This window comes from Lygodium microphyllum, chromosome 2 (genome assembly GCF_053477565.2).
Source record: "Lygodium microphyllum isolate KBCC chromosome 2, Lygodium_microphyllum_v1.1.10, whole genome shotgun sequence".
NCBI classification, from domain to species: domain Eukaryota; kingdom Viridiplantae; phylum Streptophyta; class Polypodiopsida; order Schizaeales; family Lygodiaceae; genus Lygodium; species Lygodium microphyllum.
The window spans coordinates 102,014,875-102,032,861 of record NC_141136.1 but is presented as its reverse complement, the minus strand read 5'-3'; the positions used below and the strand labels follow the sequence as shown (position 1 = coordinate 102,032,861).

Here is a 17,987-nt window from a genome sequence, read left to right as displayed (position 1 = left end):
ACAATTTCTCCTTTGCCTAAAAGCTTCGAATGTTAGGCTTTGGGTTCTAATTGGTCAATGAAGCAACCTTGACACGAGTTTGGTTTTAGGAACCTGTAGGGTCCACACACACACATAGATTCTCAACTACTAGAGAAAGGCTTTTTTCTTATGTCGTTAAACTTAGCCAAACATATGAAAGTAGTGAAGCGTTCTCTTTACCTTGAGAATGCTAGCATTCTTTAAAGATATGCATGTATGAGTCATGCAATCTCAAGGTTTGAACAATGAATTGGCCCAATCCTACCTAAGACTTAAGAGACAACTACTTATCTCTAAACAATCAATTGCGATCTTATGTCAGCTTCATTACACTATAGAGGCTCCTTGAAACTTTTATGAATTTGCTTCCAAAGGCTAATAAAAAGGAAGGGTTGTAGCCATAGATACAAGAAATAACTATGATGTGTGCTTCAAAACCACAAGTCAAACAAAGAGAGCAAGAGAGAGAGAGAGAGAGAGAACATGTTGATTGTCCAAGATTCCATTTTACATTGTTTTCATCAAATAGCTAAAAAAACCTCTTTTAACTTGTTATGTTTATGCTATTGGAAATCCAAAATATCTAACACTTTTCCTACCCCAATATCCTTGAGACTAAACCTCTCAATGTTCTCAACATTGTCATCATTCGATTGCAACCTTAGCAATTCATTCTTAATGCTTGCTTGCATTTGGGAAAAAACCCATTAAAACATTTCATGAAGGGAGAAACTGTTAGCAATATTTTCATAACCCTCTTGCATTACATTAGTGTTTTCATTTGCAAATATTTTGTGTCTAAATGTTGAACCATTAGCAAAAAAATGATCCCTCAATAAGATGAGAAATTTGAATGTCCAAATTTCTCAATTGGGGATTAGTCGCAATAGCAAAACAATTAAATGCCATTGGGAATCCTTTATAGGCCTCTTCGAGGAAAATTGTTATTGCAAATATCATTTAGACCAATATCATTGGGAATCCTTTATAGGCCTCTTTAAGGAGAATTGTTATTGCAAATATCATTTAGACCAAGATTTGCAAAATCATTAGAAAATGAGCCATAGTGAACCTCACTAAATCTTAGATTCTTGAGAATATTAAAGATGGACTTCCATCTAGCTTTATCATAATCCTCATGCAAACTCATTACAAATTAGTATCATAAGAAATATCCAATGCAACGGTGATGATCAAATGCTTGCAAATATTTGTGTATCACATCTAACCAAAGAGGTTTGATCATCGGTATAGGTCTTGTGGCCACTAGCTTGTACAAAATGTTCAACTTGGTAAAAGGCATTTAGTGTTTGTAGACTTGCATCTTAGGTATCTAGGGATTAGTTTAAGCACATGAGAATACACTATATGAAGGAGTACACCCTCGTATTAACATCCATTAAAACAACACAGTTCCCAAAATTCTTAGAAAAAATTCAAAGGTAACAAAACAATGTGGACATTTGTTGTGCTTTACAGAAGCTATCACATTAAGTGAATGTCCTATTACATAATTTGTCTTTAGATTAATGCATGATCTTTGAGAAGTTAAGTATGTTCTCTATTTAGACATGTGTAATCCAGTATAGATTGGCAGTGAGCAATACTAGAAAATTGCCTTAAAAACATACCAACAATATTTGTTTTAGAAGTATGCATAATACCTTGTTTATCGAAGCATCAATGGTGATGCCTTATCTCTTCTTTCCAACCAATTTGAAGAAGAAAGGAGGTCACTCAACTTGAAAAGACTAGTTTGAACTTTAGCACCCTTAATTATATGCCTACCTTGAATATAATCTAGAAACATTAAATGTTCTACGATAATTAAAAACTGTCATTAGGAGATATCAATACAGCCTTAAAAATACTATTATGTAGTAATAGACAATAGAATAATTATGTTTCCTTCCTTAAAACACCATACACCTATCATATTCTCAATAACGTTAGCATCTTTATATCTTGACAACCCAATCATGTAATAGTAAATCCAAGGAAAGGATATGTTGTTGAATTACTTGGATCCTTCTCTTGTATTATTTTTAGAAAAGGGGAATACATCTACTAGCTCATTAAGAAAATTAACAAAAATCAATACAATTGGGTCACAAAGGTAGTGGTTTGGAAATCAACTTGGGCTAATAGTCAAGAAGTTGTGAGTTTGAGCTACTAGATGCATCAATTAGTTGGACAACTATGTTCACACACATTCATGAAAGTTTGAGCTATTGCCCTCTTAAACACCTAGTTGGTCCTCCCCCTTGGTGAGTTCTGGTTTGATCAACCTGCAACATTCATTTTGCTTTGTGATCTTTCTTATGTACAAGTAACGGGTAATTAAAAGTAAAAACCAACCTATGCTTGGTATCAACCACTATACAACTATCGCTATGTTTGTTGTTTACCACTATGTCTAGTAACAAGTCCTTCGTTTGTTCTAAAGGACTTATTTCTAGGACCAAACTCTTGATTGGTTGTAGAAGACCACTTTCTCTTCTAATCAGCACACAAATCAGGGTTTCTATGCATACCTAAAAGGGGGTTAATTACTTGATGCCTAAAAACTCAACGCCTCAAAATCCAAATTGTTTGTAAAGCATCGAGTTCTCTTGGCCAAATTTTTAAGTGAGGATCTTTGTTGATGAAGTGTTTACCTAAAGCCTCACAATCAAAAGGAATGTTCTCTTTGTTTATCATGAGTTAGCCTTATTAGGTGGGGCTGGACCACCATTTCTTATTCTTCTCATTATTTTGACTAGGTTAACAATATAACTCGCATTTTCCTATCATTCAAATGTTATTTCTCATGGTCTTGATTAGGTTAACAATATAACTCACATTTTCCTATCATTCAAAGGTTATTTCTCATGGGTTGTGACATCATGGGTTATGACTTTGATGAAAATGAGAAATATAAGATCATTAGGGAATTTTTGGTCTTAAAAATAGGCCCTCTAAGAAATTCAAGGCTATAATGCTCTTAAAACCCAAGAGAGTGGAAATGTTTGCAAATAGCTCCAAAATTTTTAGTGTTTGCAAAAGTAGATCTATTCATTAAGAGTTTCACGATGATATATGGGTCAAAAGAGTTTTGATATGAGACAAGGGTGTTACAACAAATAGCTCCAAAATTTTTTGTTTGCAAAAGTAGATCTATTCATTAAGAGCTTCACGATGATATATGGGTCAAAAGAGTTTTGAGATGAGACAAGGGTGTTACACAAGATTCGTAGGAAGTAATATTCTATCTTTGAACTTCTTAGACGGTACATTTTTAAGCCCAAAAAAGCACCTACCTCTACCTTTATGTAGTCATAGTAGTTAATCAAATAGACTGGAGGAATATATTGAAACCATCAAATAAAAGGCTAGATATGCAACAAACGACTAGATCTTGCTCTTCTAAGACAAATTTCTCAATTAGCTTTATGGACTTTAATAAAAGAAGGCTAAGATAAAATTCAAGCTACAAGTTCCTCCTATTGAGCTAGCATCGAATGATGCAGGGGAATCCTATTGAGATGTTTCTATGCATTAAACGAGATATTAGAAAAAGGAAAATAAATTTATTGTAGTATATCAAGCTATAAAAAACCATTTTAGTTTAGTGAAAGGATCTTATGAAGGTCCCATAGAGATCATGTTGGGGTAAAGGCCAATGGTTGATGGCCTGGTGGCAACCCATTATATAAGTACACATACATAAGTGAAGATAACAAAGAACAATGATACTTTTCATTCTACTGAGTGAACTCTTTTGTATGCTCTCTCTCTCTCTCTCTCTCTCTCTCTCTCTCTCTCTCTCTCTCTCTCTCTCTCTCTCTCTCTCTCTCTCTCTCTCTCTCTCTCTCTCTCTCTCTCTCTCTCTCTCTCTCTCTCTCTCTCTCTCTCTCTCTGTGTGTGTGTGTGTGTGTCTCGCGTCTTGCACTCTATAACTTTGACCCCTCATCTTAACATTGCTTCCCTTCACAACTAGTATCACAACAGCATCTGTGGAAGCTCGTTCTTAGTGGGAGGAGTCAACCTTTGTTCCAAATTTTAGGATTCAATCTTCTCTTGCAATTTTCATGCTTGATGTCTACATCTTGAAAGTGGTATTATCCTCATTACCGAGCTTTACACCTATGTAAAACAAGTGTTCCAACTTGGGGAGCCATTGAGGCATTCAAGGGCTGCCATAACCCCCGATTTGATCACATTTGCCATTAGTGGTTGAATTTCAAGTAGAACAACTTGGTTTTAGATGCTTGGAAAGAGGTTTTGGTACATGTTTTTTATGTATACAAGCACAGAGTATATGCTTAAGCAAGGGGTAGCCTGTGATTTACAAGCAAGGGGTAGCCTGTGATTTACAAGCAAGGGGCCTACTTGTTGTTGGAAGCTTGGGGCTTAAGTACGAGACTCAAGCAAGGCCTTTCATGTGAGGAGACAAAGAAGAGAATATATTTTAGCAAAGCATTTGAGAGCTCCAAATCAATCAAGTAAGACCAAAGTGTGCACTTGATAACTTTAAACGTTGCGTCAATATACAACTTGGCAAGTTTCATCTCGTCAAAGTTGCACTCTTCTTGTTCAAATACACATGACTCTTATTAGCCTATCTTATTAAGGCTTCATTGAGTCTCGTCTACATTGGTTGAGTCTTAAAAAACTTTTCGATTTTGTGATTAACATTGACATTGACACACTTCTCATCTCAGATACATGCTTTTATTGTACCATGCTTGTATTCTAGTGACTATGTTGATTGCATTGTATAATAATGGCGATGCCTTTTAGAATGCCCATACAGTAGATTTGCATGATTTTGGACTAAGTTGATGTTGCTTTAGCCATTGTTTGGCTTTGGAGGACACATGGATCACAATTAGATGGTTTCTTTTGAGCTTCCAATTAGGCATATCTTGGTGTTTTTTGTGCAAGACATATTGCAATCATTATGACTTCCTCATCTACTTTTTAAAATGCATTATTTAATATTGAAAAATTCGATGTCATCAATTTTTCTTATTGAAAAGATCAAATCTATAATGTATTGGTTCAGAAGAAGTAGGTAAAGACACTCAAATGCAATGATATTAAGTTTGAGAGCATGGATGTTTATGTATGGGAAGAAATGGATAAGTAGGCATGTTTCACTATTATGTCAACACTCTCAAAATCTGTTTATTTTAATGAAAAATACACATTAGGGGGTGTGATTGGTGTATGGAAGAAGCTATGTGATTTATATGACGTATAAAGGAAAATTGCTACAAACCAAAGAACGAGAAAAAGAAAAAAGAGTTATACACTACAGAAACTACTTGACCCAAGGGAAGAGGTCGAGGATTCAACATCGACAACAGGAGTCGGATGACATGTCAGTATTGTGATAAAACTGGCCACATTGTTAGTGAATGCTTGCACAAGAAAAGAGCACAGCAGATGCAGAATGACCATCATATCACCAAAGTCAATTTATGAATCAAGAATAAGAAAAAGATACTTCCGCTACCATCAACAACTTTGACAAGTTGTTCTAAGGAATTTGTTCCCATAGTGGATCTCTATGTTTCCCTTAGTGGATTTTATTGTAAAACCCTTGCCAAAGATGTAAAGTCTCAAGCTTTAACTTGACTAGGGTGCCTATGAGCTAGTCTTCCGGGCCGTGTTATCATGTAGGGGGGGCAAAAGCCAGCAAGTGTAGGGACTCATCGTTTCAAGGGGGGTGTTGAGAAATAGACAAATGATGTATGCTCCAAGAAGAGTTGTCATGAATCCCATATGCACAATGAGGAGAGTGGAACAACTAAGATAGAAGAGGTTAATGCATATAAAAGTAATGAGGATGTGTGAGATGCCTTATATGTTTCCTCTTTTGGTGATGTTTTCTTGGTTGCCATGGATAATGGCATGTCATAGAATTAGTATTGAATTCAAGACTCGTCATTCTATATAGAGAGTGGTTCACTAATGATGCTAAGAAATGAGGATGTTTCCATATTGCTAATAATGATGCTTGTGCCATTGTTGGCATAGGGGATGTACATTTGTCGCATTGCCTGATGGATCTTCTTTTGTATTGTGGAATATATGACGTGTTCTAGACTTGACTAAGAGTCTGATTAGTACTAGATAACTTTATGATTGTAGTTATAAGGTGACTTTGGAGATCATGTATGAAAACTTTCAAAAGGTCTCTTGTTATTGCCAAAAGGCATAAATCTAGTACTTCGTATCCTTTGCATTTTTTTCGAGTTAAAGACCATGTTGTAGTTGTCACAAAATAGGCATACCAATTAGCCATCAATTTATGGCATCACCATTTTGGGGCACATGTTACTTAATAGAAAGAAAGCTTTGTGTCATTTGAATCATTTTTATTGTTTGGAATTTTCTAATATTGGTTCATGTGGCCATTGTCTTTTTGGTAAACAAACTAAATTCTCTCATAAGAGAGGTGATTGTACTAGAAGATCAAAGTGCTTGGATCTAGTTCGTTATGATTTGTATGGGCCCATGCCTATGGTCTCATTGGGTGGACCTTAATACTTTGTCACTTTCATAGATGATACCACTATGAAGGTTTAGGCTTGCCCTCTTCATAGGAAGAGTCATGTGCTAGATGCATTCTAAAAGTTCTTGGCATCATCAAAGAAAATATTAAAAAAAATCTTAAGTTCTCAATAATTCATGATGGTGGTCAATACACTTCTTATGTATTTATGGACCTTTATGCAAGCATGGTGATTTCAAAAGAGAGTTGATAGCTCCTGAAAATGTAGCTTATAATGGTGTGGATAAAAAGATGAGCATGACCATCGTGGAATTTCTAGTTAGGTTACTCTAATAGTTCTTCAAAGATTAGCAAATTGGCTAACGACTTTCCTTTGAGGCACCATCTCCATTGTGTGAGTATCTTTCAAAGTTCAAGATTATAAGGGATAAACAACATAATAAAGATGGAATGATGCCTTAAAAGGATACCCTATGCAAGGTGTGTTTTTGTGGTTTGTGCCCAAATTCAAGTGCTTGGAGAGCTAGGTGCTTTTCAAGTTGAGTACTTTTGTGTTTGCAATAGTGGTGCACCTAGGAGAGCTAGATGCTTCTTGAGTTGAGTACTTTTGTGTTTGCAATAATGGTGCGCCTACAATTGAGTGGCAATGATTCGAGTGGTGCCATGGAGAGGGTTACTAAAAGTGACATACCCTTTTTATTGGTATTTATATTCTCGATGTGCATGTAAAGTTGATGGGCAACTATTTTTTCCTGCCTTTATGTGTGTTTTCCTTAAGGCATTCATATTGCTATACATACATATGCTTGAGTGCATACCATTTTGTTTTCTTTTTAAATTCATTTTGATTTCAATAGTCTTCTTTAAGCTATGCCTAATGATGCAATGTTTTTTTATTTAGAATTTATAAGAAACACTCTTTCATGTTCTAACCTAACCATGCATGTTTCAAAGAAAGTGTAGAGCACAAAGAAAAACACATGGAGTAGTGAATACTACCCTTATCTTGGCAACACAACCAAAATGTGCAGCTCTACGAGTACTCAACAAAGGGACATGAATGGATCTCTCATTTGTTTAAGAGTTTGACCAACCTCAATTGACTATCTCTTACCTAGCGAGTCACCTTGCAACTCAAAACCGATGCACTATTCTCTCATGACATCCATGTAGGAAAGAAAGCTTAATGATTCATGGGATTGTAGTATGTACACATCTCTAATACTTTCTCATTGTAGTCCTTACTTGAAGGTAGAAGGAGATGGTTTCACAATCCTCCTAAAATCCCTTTGCCAGGGAAGCCTTCAATCCATGTATACACACACACACACAAAACAATAAACACACACACACACACACACACACACACACACACACACACACACACACACACACACACACACACACACACACACACACACACACACACACACACACACACACACACACACACACACACACACACACACACACACACACACACACACACACACACACACACACACACACACACACACACACACACATACATACATACATTATATATATATATATATATATATATAAGCTAGATCTAACTAGAATGGCGCACACAAGAATGTGCTATTCCATTCATCTTTTGGTTTTTATAAATTAAGATTAGAATTATAGTTTCCACAAAAACTTGGGTGCCCTATCCACTTTTAAGGCTTTTGATTGGTCCTTTAACATTCTAGACATATCAAGTAGGTTAATATGACCTAATACAAAGTAGATTGGATGGAATTATTTGATCTAACATTGGCAAGCATAACAATTTGCATGGGAATGAGGCTGCTCTTGCATAATGTTTGCAAAAACCATATTTATATATCTTGAGTAAAACTTTTGAACTACATGTTATGGGTGGATAATTCCTTGGGTGATAATCCATTTTCGAGCACTTGATTTGTACGTTTCTCTGCTTGACTGAGTTTTGAGGGTTAACAGTCCATGATCAAGTTATACACAAGTGGGTGGCAAATTTGTGGACAAAAAATGAAGCGGACTATGTTTTATTTCATCTTCCTCACAGAAAGAGTCCAAGTTGGAATGGCTTGCTAAATGAACTATTTGCAAACAACTAACGTAGAATATCTCAAGATTCCCTTTACTTCCATGGATCATGAGGTTTAGTATAATGCCTTCTAATTCAACATTGGCCTTACTTCATTTACTGCCCAAAGTACCTACATCAATGGAGTTGAAGTAATTGAGGTAAATTTTTACGATAGGATCATTCTATACTAACATTTTGAAAATTAGATTGCAAAAAGTACATACATTTATTCAGCATGTAAAATATGGTTTTATCAAGAATTCAAGTGTTTTATATAATATCCTTAAGGTTCAATTGGCATCAAACATGCACAAGTATCTAGACAAGGTTTCTGAAGAGATTTCTCTCCTTGCTCTAGGTAAGGATACCCCCTCAACTCTTTATTCTTTGCTTTGATCACTCATCCCATCTTCTATTTACTATATAAGCTTACACCAAATGGAGATATTGTGGGCCTGGCCCTTCCTAATGGTGAAAAGATTGTTGGTCAATCATCATTTAATGATTCTTCATATTTGTAAGGATTGAAAAAAATAAAGTTGCCTAAGATATGGCTGCTTGGGTTTTGTTTGGGTTAGCATCACACTTCCATATTAATACTAAATCACTTGTATTACTTGCACAAAAAGATATTTGACTATATATCCCATTGGGGTGGGCATGCTAGTTGTTTGTCTAGAAACATGGTAATATAAGAGAGAAGTTTGTATACTAAAAAACTCAATCCTACTCATTGCATGTTTATCTTAAAGTAGCGAAATTTCATGACTAGTATGAATTCCTTTTTCCTACCATTGCTACCTTAGAAATCTTTAGATAAATTGGTGCAACTAATTTGATGCTCTAGAAGAAATAACGAAACTATGGATAAAACTTTACGTGTTTTGGGACCACGTCACCTCTCCAAAGCTTATGACTAGGGTTGCTCTTTTAGAAGTTGGAAAACACAAGATAATTGTTGGATTAGTTTTCTTACAACATATCTATTTGGAGCAACAACCTTGCATGGATATTATGAAAGCTTTTAGCGATAGGGATCTCTCAATGCAATACACATATTCAAGTCTCTTGGTTGCATGTTATTAAATCTACTCAGAGAATCAAATGCCCTCCTAAGTCAACTTTTTTATCACATTCAATCTCTTATTGGCAATAACTATTTATCTTTTATTCTTTCGCACCCAAAATTTCTATAGAATATATCAATTCTTTACAAGCCGAAGTGGCTGGCTATTTCTAGATTGTTGTATTGACCATTATTGTTAAAAAATAAGTTCAATTGAATGGGATGATCAAGCCTTCAGCATGATGTGGTGTTTGGCTATTTCTAGATGTAGCATGACCAAATAATTCATTGCTCAAAAATAAGCCAAATAGAATGGGATGATCAAGTCTAATGATTGTGGGAGGTTTTGGTATTCATCATTGCTCAAAAGTTTATTTATATTATCATTTATAACAACCTTTTTGTCTACCTAGAAACCATCAATTGATATGGTCTAAATTGACAAAAATCAAGTAGCATAATCTTCTTTCTAATTTGATTGATGCTTGATGCTTAGAGTTTCATTCACCTTAATTAATTTTTATACTTTTAAGCACATGTGACCTACCATAAAATATAGAGGATGAAAGATTGGTTACCTTAATTAATTTTTATACTGAAAAGGCTAATAAGATAATGGCATCATAGATTGCTTCAAATATGGAAATCAAAGATCTCATATCAAGGCAAGGTTTATGCATGGAGAGTTCTTGTTGGAGGCCTCCCTATTGGCAATAAAGGGCAGCAACACAAGATTACAACTGTCCATACAATGGTAAGCGTCACAATTGGTTCATCTTGCCTTATATTGCACTCTGGTACTTCTAGCATACTAGAAATGCTTTTATCTTCCACTCCACTAGTGAACTTAGTCATATTAGTCACATTAGAGGCTTATCATTGTGGCAGGTAGCTTCATGATAGTGATAGAGATTGTCATCTGTATAATATGTCTCTTTCATGATTAGAGACAACTCAATGGTCCAAGATGCTCTTACTATTCAAGGGCTTCAATAAGTTTTCTCTTTCCTGGTGTCAAAACTTTTGACCTTTTGGGTTTGTTTTTCCAGTGGTGAATACAGCTTTTGCATGTTAGTCAGCCACTCTTTTGTAAATATAATTATTCTTTAATTTTGGCAATATTTACACACACGCACAGAGGGAATGCATTCTGCATCAGACCCAAGAAATGACACTTATTCCGAAAGACGCACACATACCCTCAACTCCCTTTGCACCAAAACAATAGATGCATCTACTACTTCATGTAAATTTGTCTCAAACCTGTTAGGATTCTCTAAGCATCAGTACTAAAGCATGATAAGCAAGAAAAGTGGGGCCGAACAGCATACAGCCCTGAGAACACAGATGCAGCTTTGCTGCTGAATGTCAATTGAGGTCCACGTGAGGGAAGAGATTGTTGAAATTTTGTATGAATAAAATGCATGGAATTTCACGCATACACAAAAACATTTGTATCACAAGTGGGACAAACTGTTCAGTTAACTCCAAGTAATTGCTGCAGTTACAGAACCATCAGGCCTATGAAGGCTACTAAACGGTACTCTTCTGAGTAACCGAGAGGTGAAAAGAACAGCAAGCACATGGTGGAAAGCAGTCATCTTTAAAGTCAGTTTTTGTCATAAAAACTAGGGGAAGTTGAGTCCCTGCTTTAGCCAAGTAAGCTGCTTCAAAAATAAAGCCAACTAACTCAACATTCTTCTAGAGGGTGGTGCTTGCACGTTGTACATACCAAGGCCTTGTAAGGCCTCAAAACTAACCTCGCTTCACTTGCTCAAAGAGGCCCCAGGTGGCAAGCCTTCTTACTCAGTAAGGACAACTGCCTCTTCTACTCAAGCTTTTCCCACGTTCAATGTTCTGTCTTCAATAACAACCTGCATCCAATCCTTGATAAAACATGTGGAATAAATGTTTAATTCTCTAGTTCACTCTCAAATGATGAATTTTAGTTTGATGCAAGAAAGAACATTTATTCGCTACTGCTTTCCTTCTCACCTGCATACAACCTGGAGTTTCATCAGCACTTCACTCCAGGGAGTTGCAACAATCATGGTCTGTATTCATTGCATGAGTGCAAAATATGTTAGACAAAATGTACACAAACAACATCTTTATGCAGTTATATAACATACTGCGAGGAACATCGCTTACTAGATGGAGATTCCTAGTCACTGAAACTGTCATCATCACTGTGATCATCAGTCTGCCCATCAATTTCCACATCCTGACGTACAAGAGGACAATTTCAGTAAACAGAGTGACGCCCTTTTTAGTTTCAGAAAATCGAACCTGGTGTTACCTTTTTGGTGTCCCAGTCCTTCAGTCTGGATTTTCCAAGCATGAATGTATCTTGCAATGCCAACCAGCCTGGCTTAATCTCATTCTTCTCCTCAACAAAATACCAGAATGAAGAAATCAGGACTTCTGTCAGTTTTAGTCTTAACAGCTTGAAGCTAGAAAATGCCCTCAGCATCATGAATCCTCCAAGAATGCATGCATTATCACATAGTGGATGGATCCTGAGATATATGGCTATTTTAATAATGTTATGACCCTCGACTGTGTCAGCCTGTTACTTGATCATCACCATCTGATATAGCTTTCCTAAATAAGTCCATATATGAATATTCCACTGCCTCATATCTGGATTACTCTGGACTTCCTAACAAACAAACAGAAGGGATCTGACTATCGGCTGTAGCTACTAAGCATAAACCTAATTTCATGAAACTTGACTGTATGTATTCATGATCGTCACTAAGACTACTGTTTGTACATCAAAAGAAGTTTCCAGCAAGTTGAAAACTTGAAACTATATATACATGGATCTCTTTTCATGGGTTACAATTAAAAATATGCATACATCTCTTTTCATGATTTACAGTATCTAAATACGTTTTCTTTATCCACAGTGGAATGGCACAAAGCTTGACTAAAGCAATAGCATTTATGAGGTAAGCAAGAAAACAGTTTGTTGGGACCATTTAAGAAATCAAAAGAGCCCAAAATCTTGCCCAAGCAAGAAAGAAGCATAGTCGGTAATGGTAACTGTCAAAACAACACATAAATGGAAACACAGCCTCACTACAGCATGATGAGAATTCGCAGTTATTTGTTCTTGTTAAAATTTCAATACGGAGTCACTCTGATACATCAAATAGATAATAGACTGGCAAGGTTGCGTGACAGGAAGTTTAAAATTTCAATCACACTTAATCAATCTAACAAGAACTGAAAGGAGAAGCTGTGATGGTAAGTGCATACAAAACTTTTTGAAAATGGTTCTACCATTGAAGAGGGAAAAATGATCGTTCATGCTCCATCCTGTCACCCTCTGAATTGTAGAGAATGCTATTTCTTCAATGATTCTCCTTAGCTATAACAACACAATTACTTGTGTTAAGCTATGAAAATTGAGATCAAAATCAATCCTCAATTATTGGCCAATTTATTTGGCGCTCCTACAGCCCCATCAAACTCCAAAAGATTCGGTAGTATGAAAATCCCTTTTAAAAATCCCTAAAACTTCTCTAAAACAGGACCAATGGTGTCTTTCTAGCATCCCTAGCTCTTGGCATGAGAGAGAGTCCCAGTTGCAATGAGGGATATAGGCACAAGACAAAAGCAGGTCTCCAAGATCTCACGAGATCCTGATTCGGGCTCTTAACATAAGTTTTTGAACCTTTTGACAAGTTTGATCCTGTGAGCGACTCACTTAGGCTGACAAGCAGCCCTAGAGCTATGTTTGGTCTAGTGAGCAGGTCAAATTTGACAAGCAGCCCCAGTGGATCAGCTCATGGATTTTTAGCTTGAGATAGCTTTTGGAATAATAGACTTACTATTATTCAACTTGATTTCTCTACTGTCAGCTCTCACAATGCAGCAGAAACTTGCAAGTTTTGGGACTGATTTTCTTCATTTTCAGCTATAGAGAATGTTTTGACAGCAACCATGTTAGGGCTGGATAGTAACATGGCAGGTGGATGAAGCTTATTTGTTCAAAATGAATGCATAGTGATCAGCTTGTGTTCAGCATTTGCACCTTCCTACAGTCAGGGTTGACTGATTGAATCAGTCTAGTGTTGGTCTCTCTCTCTTCTTAGTGGGAATGGAGCATTTTCCCATTCATTTAGGCTTGAATTTGCTGTTGGTTTGTGGCAATTTGTTATTTGGGTTTGCTGGCCAATTATAGCAATTGATCATTTGTACACTATCAATCCAAATTCTTAACAATTTGAAGAAATGTTGCAAGAGGCACCATGGTTGGGGCCAACAGAGCTTTCTAGCTCTCACTTCTGAGTTAATTTGCGTGCTGATTTGTTGATTCAACTATTTGTGTACAATTTTTAGGTTTCTACGGCACTATGGGTCTAGCAAAGACTGGTTTCAACCGTGGTATATGTCTTCCCTTGGGTAGAGGTCCATTCCTGGTCCAGTAAGAAGCAAATGATACCCCAAAATTATACACATTGACAGCCAACTTTCGGACAACCCAATCTTCTTCGCTGGTCAAAGCACCTTGGCCTCCATTATCGTTTCTCCAAAAAGCAAGTAGAGTTGGGCACTATCAGCTCGCATACATTCCCACGATTGACAGACATTCAAATCTCCTCACCAAGCCAAAGAGCTAGCTAATGCTCAAGTGACTCCGTGCATCAGCCTTGGGGTTTTGGCTCCTCGTCCACCTTCGACATCAACACAATTGCAAGAGCATATTGCTTTCCCTCTTTTCTTTGTACACTCAGGGTTTTGTTTGTTTTCTTTGTCCTTGGAATTGGCATATTTTCCCTCTTATGCTTTGATGATCCCTTCTCTAAAAGGACCCTTGAGTACTCCATTGAGGGCATTCTCAAGTGAAAACCTCTTGGACACATGCCCTACCATTGTGTTTTGTGGTTTGGGTTCTTGGCTGGTCAAAACCCCAAGTGGGTGGCTCCCTTGGTGGCATTCCCTCGTTTTGGAGACCATTGAGGTTGACCTATGCTTTCAGTCCCCCTTAACTAAACTTCTCTTCTTCTTTTTTATGAGGAAAAGGGTGTAAAGCCTTGCTTGTCAATCTCTCTTAAGCTTCTTTTAGAGGAGGTGTTAAGCTATGAAAATATTAAGTTGAAATAAATCGTCAAGCACTCATCAATTCACTCGGCTATTGTACAAACCCAAAAAGAAATTTGAATTAAAATCAATTAAATGAAACATCCTTAAACATTCTATTCCGATTGTATCATTCAAAAATACAGGTTTCACATCGAACTGATGCACATGCCAATCATAATGACCAGCCAAAGCAATGACAGTGTGAATGGTGGTCATATGTGAATTGGGTGCAAACATCTCATCATAGTCAATCCTATGCGATTGGGCATACCCTTTGGCAACAAGTCATGCCTTGTACGGATCAATGTTGCCCTCAAATCTGCATTCCAATTGTAAACCCGCTTAGTACCTATAGTATGCTTGCCACCAAGCAAGTCACATAACTCCCATGTGCCATTTTTATCAATAGAGTTTAACTCTGATAGCATAGCTGCCATCCAATGTTCCTTTTGTAAAGCATCATGTAGAGAAACAGATTCTTCATTGCATGCAGTAGCTACCAGTGGCTGCGCAACCAAGTTACCTAGTGCTTAGCAAGTGGCCACTCTAGTTCTACTAGGAAGAGGAACGGATTGTTTGCTATCTCGTAATGTATCTAACAACCATCTAAGGACTGTTTTAGCTTCCCAAAGAACAACCCTCTCATCGGCCACTTCATAATCAGCAATGCCTTGATCAATGTGCTGAAAATCAAGCTGTTGTTCAGCATGTATTTGCTACTACTTTTGCTGCTGTAAACCCTCAATAGATTGCTAAAATTGACCAAAATCAAATTCATTTTACTGAAATAAAGGCAACAAACTGTCAAACATATCCATAGGCCCCACATTGGGCTAATTTTTGCAGCCCATGAAGGGCTGACCAGCATATTCAGCGACGAATAACACATCTCTACTAACAAAAATCTTGTTTGTGGAGGGTTGGTACAAGTAGTACCCTTTACTTTCTGCACTAAAACCAATAAAAATGCATTTGACAGCCTTGTCTTCTAGTTTATGTCTTCTTAGTTGTCATACCAAAGCATATGCCAAACAACCAAATATACGAATTTGTGACACCATTGGTTTCCAGCCATTCCAAGCCTCGTAAGGCATACATTCAGCCAATGCTTTAGTTGAGCTGCAATTCGGCACATACATTGCGCGCTTGATAGCATCAAGCCAAAACTTTGGGGGTAGCTTATTGTGTGACAACATACAACCTGCCATTTCCCAAGTGCAATTTTTTCTTTCAACCACACAGTTTAGTTGAGGTGTGTAAGGCTAGAACAGTGATGGATAATGCCCCCTTCCACTAAGGAGTTGAGCTCCTGTGGCATATATTCCCCCCCTCGATCAGTATGCAGTGTAATCAGCCTACACCCACTGCCATTTTTAGCCAAGGCCAAGAATGTTTTAAAACATGCAAACACTTCATATTTATGCCTCAAAGCATATGCCCAACAATGATGAGTCATGACATCAATGAAGGTAACAAAGTATAAGTATCTTTCGATGGATTTGACATGCATGGCCCCACAAACATCACTATGCATAAGCAACAATTTCTGATTAGCACGCATAGAACCACCTTTGGAAAACGAAAGCACAATGCATTTTGCCAAGTACACAACTTACACATACATTGTGAGTAAGTGCTTTCAACAGAGGAAGATCAAGCACCATATTTTTGCTTTATAGGTGAAGCAAATTGCTTTAAGGTGACCAAACCAAGCATGCCATAACTCAGTGTCATCCACAATGGTGGCATCAATCTATAATGCATCCTCTGATGTCTTCTCTCATATAAATCAAGATGATAGAATCCATTGTACAAAGTATAAGTGGCAATGAGAGCATCCCCATCACTACAGTCATAGACACTAAATCAATCCATGTGGAATTAAACCACAAAACCAACACATGCAATGGTTAAAATTGAAAGCAATTTTTTCTTTATGCCTGGCACATACAAGACCTTTTCAAGCATGATAGTTTTTCCATCTACTATAATGATGGGAATTTGACCAATGCCTTGAATTGCATACAAAACATTGTTTGCACATACAACGAATCCCCCCTTTTGTACATTTGTATATGATACAAACAAGATACAAACAGACGTTATATGCTTAGAAGCACCACTCTCAAAATACCATATGCTACACTTTCCAACAAAATTGAAAGGCTATGATCATGTAAAGAAGGAACATATGAACAACGGACAATGAAGGCATAAGACTAACCAATGTCCAAGCTTGCCAAATGTGCGGTTGCATCCTTTGCATTTGCTGAATTTTTAGCAACACTCATGCCCAATTGTTTCTTCTTTTTACTTCCCATCTTTTTTCTGTATTATTCAATAACATGCCCCTTCCTCCTGCAATAACTGCACCTCTTTTCTTGGCGACACCATCCGTGGTACTTGAGAAGTCCATAGAAGAAGTTGCTTTTCCTTTTTCCTTTTGAGTTTGAGGGTTGCCATGACTTCCCTTTGTTTTGATGGCTAGCTACAAATGCTTGATTATCCATACTCCTATTGGAGTGATTCAATCTTGATTAATCTTCTTGTGACAATAGTGATACCAACGCATCAAATGTGTAAGCATTAGCATCTCCTTTTGCAAGTAAACGGAATATAGTGGCAAAACTCTGATAAATATCAAGTAGACCAAGCAAGACTATAGTTACAAGAGGTGCATCAGAAATTATTTTAGCAAGGTGCTCCATATTATCCTTCACATGCATAATGTATGCATCCACAAAATCACCCTCTATCATCTGCTCCATCTCAAGCTGTTTACGCAAATAGGCTAGACAAGCCTCATTGCGCACCTGATACAACGAAGCAAGCATATCCCTACCATCCTTGGCCGTTGTGCACGACCGAATATGCCAGATAATTTGTTTCTTCCACAAAAGTGCAATCAAAACATGGGCTTGGGCATACCTCATCACACCCATCCCATTTCAACTAATCTGTTGTGGGAGGTGCACGAGGAGATAGAACCCCTGACATTCTGTGTAGCTAGGCCAACAGGCCTAACTTCTGAACCACATACATAAACCCAAAGCTACTTGGCAACAAGCACATGCTTCATCATGTATGTCCACATCCAATAATTAGTAACATCCAATTTGTCCAAGTCTCCAAACATGTTAAGCAAATCATTTTGCCCTTCCATTGCTTGCTGAAATTTCTGGTTTTCTTGTAACCATCTACTGTCCAAAGTATAAATGTAGTTGCAC

The 17,987-nt window shown here is 37.1% G+C and overlaps 1 protein-coding gene across 4 annotated transcripts in view; it reads right to left on the bottom strand.

The window, feature by feature from the left end:
* Nucleotides 1–11,062: 11,062 nt before the first annotated feature.
* The window catches only part of LOC148040104 (Rrp15p protein), a 48,014-nt gene continuing 41,089 nt past the window's right edge, over nt 11,063–17,987 (bottom strand). Inside the window, exons 7-10 of one of the 4 annotated variants that reach the window (XM_087696631.1) lie at nt 11,966–12,055; nt 11,818–11,890; nt 11,662–11,720; nt 11,063–11,540 (exon numbers count right to left, since the gene is read on the bottom strand). In XM_087696631.1, the coding sequence (XP_087552757.1) occupies nt 11,831–11,890; nt 11,966–12,055 (150 nt within the window). In that variant the 3' untranslated portion in view covers nt 11,063–11,540; nt 11,662–11,720; nt 11,818–11,830. Of the gene's footprint in view, nt 11,553–11,661; nt 11,721–11,817; nt 11,891–11,965; nt 12,056–17,987 lie in introns of all 4 variants that reach the window. The other 3 variants (XM_087696628.1, XM_087696639.1, XM_087696645.1) reach the window with 3 other exon arrangements.